This window comes from Lissotriton helveticus, chromosome 4_1 (assembly GCF_964261635.1).
Source record: "Lissotriton helveticus chromosome 4_1, aLisHel1.1, whole genome shotgun sequence".
In the NCBI taxonomy this organism is placed as follows: domain Eukaryota; kingdom Metazoa; phylum Chordata; class Amphibia; order Caudata; family Salamandridae; genus Lissotriton; species Lissotriton helveticus.
Window position 1 is genome coordinate 212411669 of NC_136063.1, and position 12853 is coordinate 212424521.

General features: G+C 40.6%; 1 protein-coding gene across 1 annotated transcript in view; it reads left to right on the forward strand.

Moving 5' to 3' along the window:
- COL22A1 (collagen type XXII alpha 1 chain) overlaps window positions 1-12853 on the forward strand; it is a 1057215-nt gene that overhangs the window by 844215 nt on the left and 200147 nt on the right. Inside the window, exons 26-29 of the mRNA XM_078686128.1 lie at window positions 1010-1072; window positions 3485-3538; window positions 7074-7115; window positions 9481-9513. Coding sequence (XP_078542254.1) covers window positions 1010-1072; window positions 3485-3538; window positions 7074-7115; window positions 9481-9513 — 192 coding nt within the window. The remainder of the gene's footprint in view (window positions 1-1009; window positions 1073-3484; window positions 3539-7073; window positions 7116-9480; window positions 9514-12853) is intronic.

Consider the following 12853-nt stretch of genomic DNA (forward strand, 5'->3'; position numbering starts at 1 on the left):
TCTCTCAGGCCCTAGCCATGAGTCTTGCATTTCCAGGCCCCCTCACCCTGTGCTACGTCATCTAAACTCCTGGACACTCATCTCTGCCCGAAGCAGTCAAGTAATGTTGGTGCTAAAAAATATTGAGGTTTAATATGAGTGAGGGATGCTAGCTGGGGCAGCTTACATACCCGATACCAGAATATCTTCTTCTGAGCAGCTGGGCTGCTTTAAAAAAGACTCATGGTGAATTATGTCACAGTAGGTCTCAGAAGCCACGCCCTCGGCATCACATTAAGGAGCATTCTAGAGTGCCCATTCGTAACGTGTGTGTTCACTGGTCTGAGTGGAAAAAAACAAATGAAAGCGCGCAGGTGCGTTTGTTTCGGTAAGCAGGATTTAGAAGCGGCTGTCTGCCCTTTCCTTCCGTCCTTTATTCTCTAACACTTTTAGAAATGATTATACAGCTTCTCTTCTTACTCACCATTTTGTATACTTAATTTTATTTTTGATTAATATCTCTAGTGATTGTTACTTCTTTATCTGTTATTGTTATTTCTCAGTAAAGCTGCTTTAACTTAAAAAAGAAGCGTCTGGCATTCAAATTCTGAAAAATGCTTCCTACCCTGCTACTAAAATCCGTTTGAGAAGTAACATATATTCATTTTCTTTCTTGTTTAGTAGACTCTGTAAAGATGTGCACAGAGTGATTTATAGGAATAATTATTACTGGCTATCAATAAGTACTGCTTTAGTAAAGTGTAACCACCATTGCTTACTCACATTGCAGAATGAACGAAGCGACATGATACAAACTGTAATACTGAAATATTACCACGAGATGGCATCAATTCAATATGTTGAGTTTTATTTTACTAAACTATTTTTAGTCAAGCATAGGATCAGCAGTACAGTATGGTGCAATATATACCTTACTGAGCCGAACATTTACAATTCATCTAAATAACAGGAATAGGGTTACATGGTAACAGTATACATTATCATATGGATTTTTTCTCTCCCTTTATAGGGGGAGGGCGGCCTCCCAGGTCCTAGCGGAATACCAGGCCGGCGAGGAGAAAGAGGCGATAAGGTAAGCATGGTTTTTATAATAATTGGGCACCAAATCAAAAATCTTTCTCTATGAAAAGAAATTCGTAGAAATTCAAACTTGCAAGAGGAGAGCCAGTCTAATCCTCGAAAACATGTTTTTCAGTCGGGAGCCGTGCACTTAAATCAGAGAAACTCATGAAGGGGGCGGGTTACTATGGAAACCGTGAAATTAACGTTAGAACTAGTAGACATCCCATTCGCATGCCATAAAGGCAGCAGTGAAAGTTTAAGGTAGTGAGCCGAGTAAGACCGAATTGTAATCTGATCATAGCATGCCGAGTTTAAGACCGTAAGTTAAATATTTGCTGGATAATTTTAATTAAAGTGATATGTAAAACCTCCATAGTTTATTCATTAAATACAATTGCCCCATATAATATTAACTGGGTCGATTTTCATCTTTAATACCGTTAATTGTGGACCCATAGTTACTGTGCAAAGCGTGCCAATGCTCTGGCAGTCGTTTTCAGTCTATTCCTAGTCTGTTTCAAATGTGACTCACAGTTAGTTTTATGTCATTGGTCATTCCTAAATATGTGTACTCTGTAACCTGTCCAATTTCCTTGTCCAGTTGCCAGGTAAATCGTGTCTTTGTTGTACCAAATGACATTAGTTTTGTTTGAGTATAATTAATCAGCAAACCATTTTCTGAGTTATATTTTCCCAGTCGTTTTAACTGTTTTTGGAGACTGTCGTCGAGATTAAAAAACGACCATCAGTGTAAATTAGTTGAGAAACTTTCTTATTACCAAATTTTGGAGGACCCCCGTCATCCTAAGTATGCATTGGAGTTAAATCAGCAATGCAAAGAGCAAATAGCAAAGGTGCCAATGTACAGCATTGTTGAAGAATGTTATAGGTCCTAATCTTTGGCGATGGTCCTTGAGCTGTGGTTAACTTCACTTAGATTCAGGTATGTGTATGACGTTCAAATAATAATTGTAGAAGAGCAGCATCCTTTCCCCATTAAAACCGTTTAGCCAAAGTGTGTGTCTTAAAACCTTTTAATCTAATATGGTTTCTTTGGAGCTGCTGGGCCCATACCCCTCTCAGGAATCTGTGGCACCCGCAGTTCCTTTATTCAGCTGCATCCGGCTAAACAATGTAGCCTTCAATAAAAATGTAAGCATGATATATATGCACCAATAAGTATTCTCCAACAACATAAGTAACATTCATGAATCATTGCTGCTCTCCTTTATGTCACAACCCTTCTCTTTTGTGTCTTTTTGGCTTAAAACATTTCTAAGGCATACAAGTTCATATCTCATTCATGTCAGACATTCCTTTTCCGTAGCCTTAGGAATTCTGGGGCACATTTACAAGCTCCTTGCGTCATTTTTGCATCGCAGTTGCGTTACTTTTTGTGACGCAGCGTAAAAATGCAGCCCATTTACACTGTGACGCATCTAGGCAGATGTGTCACGTTGTAAAACCCTGCGTCACATTATACCTGCGTCATGGATAATGTATGCAGAGCAGGCATTCCAACGCAAAAAAGCCTTGTAGAAGTGATGCAGTGAAATCTACAAGATTTCACTGCGCCACTTATAGGACGCCACTGCGCCAAATTCTTACGCCTGCTTGAAGCAGGCGTAAAGAGTGAAGCAGCACAATGATAGGCCTCCCCCTGCATTGCTGGAGTTGCGTCGTGCTTGCGACACAACTCCAGCAATGCATGACTTTTGCATCAACAGATGCGTCAGAATTTCTTACGCATCTGTCAATCCTTGCACCATGGTGAGTCGTATTGTAAATATGGCGCATCCATAGTGGCACAAGGGTTTCTCAAAGTGGCGCAGGGAAAGTGACGCATCTTCACAGATGCTTCACTTTCTTGTAAATCTGCCCCTCTATTTCTAGCTATTGCTGCCTCTATCACCATTAGACATTAGACATGTTCCTTGACCAAATTAGCCATGCATGGGTAAAACTTCTCCAACATCCCAGCAGATTTGTAGGTATCATGATAACAACATACTACATTTCCCTACTCCGCGGCACCATCCTACAAACTCCCACACTAGGAGAAACATAATTTGGACCCACTAACACCTCTATTCCCTTGTTTCTTACACACCTCACCTCTTCATGCAATCTTTTACGTGCTCTTTCATGCTTATGTAAATCACCCCCCTCCCCACACACAACACCCAACTCCCTATTAATAAAAGTGCAAAGAGGACACAGGCCTTGTTTTCTACTAATTATATTGGAATATTCCCTGAATATTGCCATTTTTGGGGTTTTGCAGCCAGTTCACACATGCATGTAAAAGTAATTAAGAGTACTGCAGAACTCCAACTTAAGATATTCCAAAGATACTTTTGTAGTAGGCCCATACCTATAAGTCCTAAATTCCTGTTCCTGTTTTTTTTCCCTTTGTATGCAGGGTGACTCCGGAGAGCCTGGAAAGGACGGATCGAGGGGAGACAAAGGTGACAAGGTAGTTATTGTGTTTTATTTCTGTTTCGCTTCTACTTCTTAATCACCACTTCTATTTACCTCGTAAGCAACACTTTCAGCTTTCTGAACTGTGTGCTTTAAAGCTTTAAAGATGAACACCCAGAGTGAATGATTTGATTTCAATACCTTCAAAAGTCGGTTGTTGGGATTTTATCAAAAACATAGCATTTTAGAAAACGGTAAGCTAGTCTTCAGCTTCGTCTCTAAACCAGATGCAGCAAGAAAGTAAAATGTATATATATTTTCTCTATATAATGCCAGCATGAATGAAATATTAATGAAATACAGCAATATGGGCTTGCGCCCTGGAAGACACTTTGCAATTTCATGAAGTGCTTGGAAAGAGCCTGCCAACTATGGTATTATTAACTTAAAATCAATTTGGAGTTCTCTCAAAAAGGTTATTCTGATTAGAACTCAATTTTGGGCCATATGTACAATGAAAGTGACTCAGTGCTTGCCACAAGCCATTTGGCTGCCCCGCACTGCGTCACTTTAAAAGAACAAGGATGCCCCATATTTACAACAATATGTTGCATCCCTGTGCTTTCCCCTGCGGTGGTGCACAATCGGCTTCAATGCGCCAGCAGAGGTACCCTTGCACCATGGTGCAAGGATGCCTGTGTTGTGGGGACAATCAGTTGAGGTGATTTCCTCTTTCCATGCGTGCTGTAGAATGTAGCACACATTGAATGAGGAAAAAAACATTTCTCCTCGTTGCACCTCGCTACGCGTAGTATTCTGATGCATTTCCAAGTATACGATTTCTCGTAAATCTGGAAATCCATCAGAATACATAGATGTTGCATTTGAACACCCACAGTAACACCCATGTCACGCCCTTTACATGCAAAGTGTTGCATGAGAAAGGGCGATATTTACAAGCACACGTAAAGCCACGCAGGGTAGCTTTATGTGTCCTTGCAAATATCGGGCAGCAGGTTGCACCACCGATGCGTCACGCTATGTGACATACCGGTAGCGCAAGAGGCTTGTAAATAAGCCCCTTTGTTTTCAACCTCTTTTAGAACTGTGAACATCAACTTGTTAACAATACCAATGGTCCAGTGTAAAAAAAAAAGAAAAAGTACATCTGCACCAGCAGAGACACTTTATAAGTTTCAGGAATTCAGAAAAGTTCATAGAAATAGAAATATGCTTGAAAAGTTTGTCAGTTACAGGTTTTTTAGACTTTAGCATGTTTGGCAGCAATAAAAACAATTATCGTATATTTGCAAGTATGAAATGTGCATGGCAAGTGGAAATCTATGTATTTTTCTTTCTTGCTCTCTGGATGGAGAAATGTATTCCCGTTTCCTTCTCTTTCACACTGAACAAAATTAACTTTAGCCCTTGTTAGCGGTGCATTTCTGACATTTCAGCCCTATGTCGCCCTTCCCATCTTCCTTCCACATCTGAAAGTAGATTTTCTTACACAAAGATATGAATATGAGTGTATTTATAAGGAGTGCAGAACCAACTTTGGAGAAAACCAAAAGTAACTATGCATTCATAAAAAAATAAGATTGAGGGACATATTACCAACAACTAGCGATAATTATCGCTGTGTTGGTTTAGTGGCGATATTTTTATCGCCGAGCTGCGGCGATTTTTATCGCTTAGGAACTTTGCTATTATCAAGATTTATCTCCTAAGCGATAAAAATCGGCCGAAATGCATGAATATCGCTGAAAAGTCAGCGATATTCATGCATTACCGAGCTAATGCTCATAGCCATGTTATCCACCTACCATTGGATAACATGGCTAAGAACTGCTCAGGGGCAGGTGTTAGCTTTTGGAGATATTCGCGCTTAGCGCGAATATCTCCAAAAGTTGGTAATAGGATATAGCGATGTTAGCGACTGTTTCCAGTCGCTAACATCCTGGCACGCCCACTTTGCATGTCATTAGTGATAAATATCACTGACATGCAAAGCGGGGCCCAAGATGGTCGCTATCTCCTACTAGCTGTTGCTAACTGGTGTTAGCGACAGCTAGGTAATAGGGAGATCATTTTATCTCCGCTTTCTTGGCTTTTAAAGCCAAGAAAGCGGAGATAAACCCCCTTGATAATATGCCCCTGAGTGCGTTACACGTACACGTGGACATTGCTCTGTGACTCAGGTCCAAATGTGTCCAATCATTTAAAAAATAGTAAGTTTGTGGGAGCCTTTCACAGCTGCTTAGTTCATTTATTTTGCCGTTATTTCGATAGAATAGATGTTGCATTCAAAACAAAAGCGAATAATGATTTTGAAAAAACGAGTTGCTGCTTAGCTGCTTAGGGAATTGCAGTGGGTAATAACACTTTATGGTTTCTGTGAAGTGCCTAAGATTTTTTTCTGTAAACGTTGACTTTATTTACAATTTACATTGGCTACCACACACCTAATATTGAGTGGATGACATTCAAACTTTGCCTGCATAGTTTATAAACTTCGCATTCCGCTCATGTTTTTAAGTTTTTCAAACTTTGCAAAACTTAATTTGCAACCAATAATTCTTGGCAGAAAAAGGTTTCTGCCTAAGAATTTCTTTGCAGAAACTTTTTTGTTAGAGTCTACCCTTAAACGTTAGTTCGGGCAATTTAATATTCACAGTTCATCCAAAACTTGCAATGTTTCAAAGAAAACAGCTTAAAATAGTTAGTTGAAAAATCTCACAATATTGCACAATCCTAATATTGAAAAATATATAGTAATTGGTTGTTTCTGCTTAGGCCTGGAGTATTCACCTCTTCATCAGCTTAAACATGTAGCGGTAACATTTAGTACAATAGTGTCTGTCTCTGTGTATAAAACATTCATATTGTTTTGCTAAATCATATAAATATATATATATATATATATATATATATATATATATATATATATATATATATATATATATATATATATATATATATATATATATTTATACCAATTGCCCCGCCGTTCTCATATATGCTAATTAAGCCTGCAGAGCATTCGAACCCCTACTAAGGTTTGTAAAACATTGAAAAAAACAAATGCTCTTAAACAAGAAAATTAAGAACTGAACTTACTGAAAGGAAATAATTTATGCACGCAAGGAGGAACTCAGACACCCATCATGCACCATGTATTGCTCACAAGCTAACGCCAACAGAGGGCGTGCATGAAGAATAAAAAGAGCGGAAATGTTTCCCCATGTGATGCCTCAGTGTGTTTTCTCAAGAGCGGCCCATGAAGAAGAGGCGTAGGACCTCGAAACGCGTTGGCCAAGCAACAATCAGCTCGAGTGCGTGCAGGCTGCATTTCCACTGCCGGATGGCGGAGCACGGTCGTGTTCCCTCTCAAAGCTGGGGCAATTGGTATAAATATATATATATATATATACGTACGACAATATCAATTATACTCAAGGAATTCTATGACGATGAAAAGAGTTCAAGGCCATAGGCTGAGCACTAACACATTGCAACTCCAAAGTGGCTTGCCATATTTGTGTGTGTGTTTTACTGGATTTTCTTTAATCATGTTCTCTGCCTCGTAGGGTGAATTTGGTCCGGTTGGTCCACCCGGTGCTCCTGGGAAGGTAAGATGCAACAATACAAAGTAAGCATTGGGAGATTTTTTGGGGATAAAGGTCACATAGCTACATTGCCCGCCCTTTGACTTATGACCTGCAAATTATGATGGGAAAATCCTTAACTTATTTGATATGAAGAGAAAAAATGCCAAATTGCTTCTTCTGAACGCACACACTTTTACCAGGCAGCCTTGCCAACAACCAGCCCATCACACATCTTTCCTTAAATAGAATGACAATCAAAATTTGCCAACTCTTGCTGATGCCCTACTCCTCACTGACAATGGTGTCCACTTCCTCCTTTCACTTCTTGAAGTGCTATCAGCCTTTGACGCCATCAGCCTAAAAGAATGCAGGTCCTTTCAACAAGCATGAACCTGTCCAAAGATAGATCTCCAGATTCCAGTAGATCACAATGACATACTTAGGACCATAATGATCCATCAAGTGTCCAATCATCTCCAACCAATACATGGACATTCATGACATCATGACATCATTATTAACGAGAATACCAATGAGTCTCAAGAAGAAAGTTTGTACCAGCAACAATATCAAACATCTCAAGCTCCACCACATCTTTATCCAGGATATCCAAGTCCTTAATATCGTCTGACATAAATGTATTATACAAATATTGCCTCTTTGGAAGAAGGATTGCTATTATTATCTCTAATGGGGCAATATTTTGCTAAGGACATTTAGGATACAATATTTATAATAGGAAAACATCCTACATACAATATTCTTTACGACACCCCCTTCACCCCTCCACAAATGCCTAGCCATTGAGGGCCAGTTTGAAATACAACACCATCAAGTTGCTTATTAACAATAATTCCAGAAAAGTTCAAATACGGGAATGGAAGATTGACTTCAACATGGAATGTGAAATCACTTGGATTCAAGAATGGCCAAAATATCTCCTTCAGAAGTCATATTCCCAAAAAACAGTTGTAAAGTCAACACTATCGCACTACAAAAGAAACCCACCCACCTTTAAGCAGATATCATTACAACAGTGGAAGCCCTCATAGTGTCCTACCAGGATGATGGCGATGCCATGGTGATTGGTGCCCTGACTCACCCTTTGTTTCACTGAAGAGCATCTTTATATCCCTGTTTGACTCCTCAAAAGGGCACAGGAGTATCACCACATCACTTCTACCCTGTTAGAACAACACTGGCTCCATCTACATGTCCACATCGTCAGCAAGACCTGTTTTATTTCATCTACAAATTAGTAAGTAGCAACTAAACTCTCAGGCAACTTAAAATGTGCAAAGCCTTGTTAGACTTGAAAATCAAAATGTGAAAAAGGCAAAATAGCAGAATACAAACTTTTTCAAACTGCACATCCAGGATATGGAATAGTACACAGAAACCATCTCAGACTCGCAACAACTCACCTCCACTTCTGAAAATAACCGAAAACACATCTCTTTAAAACCCATCTCATTCAGGCTCAATTTGGATCCTCCAAGCTTCTTGTTGCATATTGTGTACTTGGTGAGAACCTCCTTGTTATGTACAGGATCATGAATCCTTTGCCATCTCTACACCTTGCTATAGTGGTTCCTAACTATGGCCCTAATTATGATGGAGGTCGGTTGTAACGCTGATCGCAATCGCAGCGGACAGGAGACTGGCCGACAATGAGTTGGCGTTCTCATCCACCCAATTAGGATGAGACCACCGTGCAGTTGGTCAGAAAGTGCTTTCTTCCACTGTGGCTTGTGCTGCTGCCCTGGAAAAGGGCCACAGCACAAGCAGCAGTAGAAAAAAGCACCTTGTGGTTCATAGCACACGGTGCATGGATGTGTGGGCGTACCATATCTCGCTAGTGCTGCGCACGTCCGTTGGCTGACGCAGCACCGCCCACTCATTAGAACTCCCGCACCGCGGTTATGGAGTTAAAAATCTCATCTTGCTGGGGCCTATAACTCTGGTAGAGGGCCTTTAACAACCAGTCTAGCTCATGAGAGTGGCTTAAAATGCTATAATATTCTGTTTAGATTTCGGAACACACGCCACTATGCCAATATTATTTATAAAATTTAGGTCACACATTGAATCACTGTTATAGTGGTCAGTAACATGTAGTTGGGGTAGACATGGATAAAACACATGGGAACAGAGCAGCTATGTGGGTTAACTCAAATGAAAATTATAAGAGAATGAGCCAAGAAAAATAGTCCATTAAAAGGTTTCTGGTGGAAGTTAGAACTGTAAAAGTCTATGTGAGAATAATAAAATGTTTACAATAAAGAATAAAATGTATTTTTAAAGTGCATGACACAATTACTAAAACACTTTCGTATGTAAATTTCGATATTTTATGGAGCTCTCAATGCTTTCCCTTCTTATCCAGGTGGAAATAATTGAAGCAGAGCCTGGGATCCGGGTGAGTAATGTAAAGTGTTCTCAAAGAGCTACTTGCTAACAATTATTTCTGAAGCACTTGGTGATACTTCATTTTATATGCTTAGCACTCTCTCTGGCTGGCGCGAAGCCCTGTCATTACTGTAAAGTAGCAGTGACCTTCTAAAGCGGAACAGATTCTGGAAGACACAGCAATACTGTTACTTCTGCATAATGGACTCTCGCAATGACGCTGTTGCCAGGCACAGAGCCTGTTGCCCTAGGTTACCCATCCCTCTGCGTTCCCAAGGTAACAGTCAAAAGGGGGCACATCTTGGAGTTACTGCAGATCCTGTGCTTGACCATGTTAGGTTGCCCTTTGAAAGGCCTTTGTGATTTCTGGTGTTTTAAATTTAGTGTAACATTGTTCCCAGCAACTCACCATTAGGTTAAAAGGGAAAAAAAGCAAAGTCAATAGAATATAGACACCTACCAAACACTGCATTAAAAGCTTTACCTCAACGACCTGAGTAGGCATATACGTCGACTTCACAATCCAGAGGCCCTAAATGTCTTATGAACCGGTTCTGTCACTATAGGACCCAGAGGTTGCTGGGATCTTCCGGTGCCAATCTTTTGAAGCCCCCAGCCATCCAGACTTAAATCCCAGGGCAGAAAGTCCTTCACGATGCTGGGTACCAGAGCTCTCTTTGCTTTACTGAAACTGAAGACAAATTCAAAAAGTGACAGAAGACTTGGCACCTCCTTGCCCTGGACTCTCTCTGCCCCTTCTTAATCTAGCCATTCCATCTACCCTTCCTTTCTTTTGTAGTGCCTTTGTGTAAGGATTCATGTGGGTCCTAAAATTAGCGCCAAGATGCCCGAGTGAGAGTGCGCTCTATGGGGAATAGTTACAAGGACTTAACACCACCAGGACATCTATTTTTGAGACGTTCTTGTGGCGTTAAGTCCTTAGCCTTATTTAGAAGGTGGCATTAAGCCACTTAACATGGCTTAACGCGGCCTTGTAAATAATTCCCCTATTCACGCAGCATTTAGCTTGAAGGGGGGTGGGCAATGGGTATTGCAGTGGGTGTTCCATCTCAACACCCATTGATTTTTGGCACTGTCCCCTATTTACAATGATGGCATAAATGTGTGGCAGCCCTAAAAATAAGACCAGGGAAAATCTGGTCTTAACCTGGTACAACGAGGAGAAATTATAAATTTCTCCTAATTTTTGCTGTTTCTCTATGTAGTGCATTATGTAGCACACATACAAACAGCAAATCGCCATTAGTGATTGTTCATGTCCAAAAATGAGTCCTTTCCTGCACATAAATAATCATTAAATATTGACGAGTTGCAACTTCTATGTGTGCTGCAAAATGCAGCACACATAGAAGTTACAAATCACCATTAGTGATTGTTAATGTGCAGGAAGGTGTCCTTTCCTGTGCATAAACAATCATTCCCTGCAAAACAGACACCCTTGCACTGTGGTGCAAGGATGCCTGTGATGACACTAGGCATCTGAATTTAGCGCCAGCTTTAACCCCTTCCTTGCTGCCGTCCGCCTTTGGACGTCGTGCGAGCTACCTCCCTGGTGCTGCGCACGTCCAATGCGGCCCCGCCCACCCTTTAGAACGCCCGCACCGCGGCAGAAAAACCGCCGCGGTTAAGACATTAAGGGAAACATAGGGGTGCACCGTATTATTGTAAATGCGGTGCATCCCTTTATTTTGAAACTGTCAGAGCACGGCATTAGCAATTTTGGCTTAACACAGCGCTCCAACAGTTTCCATGTAAATATACCCCTATAAGTTATATATTCATTCATTATTTTTCGCAGAAATGAAGGCCTGAAATCAGGTAAAAATGAAAAGCTTTGCTTGGTTTTTCTTTTGTTTGGCTGACACATGGATTTCAGAGCTCTAATAATACAGACAACACTAAGCAAAGTTCTTAATTTTTAACAGTAAAAAAACAATGGCCTTGTAAATAATCACCTATGTTTTTTGTGGTTTTTTTTAACTTTTACGTTTACCTGTTTATTTGCAAACTGTTCTCACTGCACCTGCTTGCTCTTGAGGTATATGCGAGACTGGACTGAGGCCGAATACGCTGACTCCACATGTATTTACAGATAATTATATTGATTCGTGGATAAGACGTTTCACACATGAGATATTTAGCTGCAAATTCCTTTCATTAGTTAGATAAAGTTATGAAAATTCAGAGTAATTCCACAAGTTGGCGCTGTGTTTCATACAGCAGCCTCTAGATGGCAACATAGGACAACAGCATATCAAGAGAGTGCCTCTGCCCTTGTCTGCGGCATTTTCTCAATAACATGCACCATCCTTCAAATTCCTTAATTTGAGTTAACAACTTTTTCTGTTTAAACACCCTCTCGTCTCATCTGTTACATCTATGTGTCCCGAAGGACATAGTAAATTAGTTTGAAATTCTTGCGAGTTAATCTTCAGCATTCGTTGTCACAAACTCAAACTTTAATGATGTGTCATAGTAACATTTTAGCACAATCAAATGAGACGGTCTGTCATTTCGCTAGCTCTGAAACAGAAAGGGGCATATTACCAAGCCCCAGCGATAATTATCGCTAAGCTCACATAGCACTAGGATAATTATCGCCGGGTAACGTGGATTTTTATCACGGAGATAGCGTGCTATCTGCAACGCTTATCTCAGAAGTGATAGAAATCCTCGCGCTGTCTGCCAAATGAGAGATTATCGCTGGAAAACCAACGATAATCTCTCGAAGTTTGGCCTTAGCTTGATCATAGGGGCTCACAAACTTAGCCATGATATCCACCTTCCATAGGATATCATGGCTAAGCCAGGAGAATACTAGGTGTAAAAAAAGCAGCGCTAACCGCGGTTAGCGCTGCTTTTTTAATCACTAACAGGGTTAGCGATATCCTTGATAATAGGAGAAATGTCGCTTAACAACATTTCTCCTATTATTTCTCTCTGGAACGCACCCTTTGCATCTCATTAGAGATTCAAGGAGAAGCGTAGAGAAAAAGGGTGCTAACATGCGAATTTGCGTGTTAGCACCCTGTTGCTGATAGGGGGATAATTTTATCTCCGCTTTCTTGGCTTTTAAAGCCAAAAAAACGGAGATAAATCCCTTGATAATATGCCCCTTTGTTTTGGATATCATGTAAACATCTTGGGTTGAAAACCTTCAGGATATTAAAGGGAACAGCAGCCGATATTTAAAAGGTTTATTGGTTCTGCTTCTGCTGTGGTGTGCTCTATAAAATGGAACTTTTAGTACATGGCTCTGTGAACCACCCACCTGGGTGGCTAAGGAGGGGCCGCCCATTGGCCCAATTGACTAGCAGGTTAGGCCATAC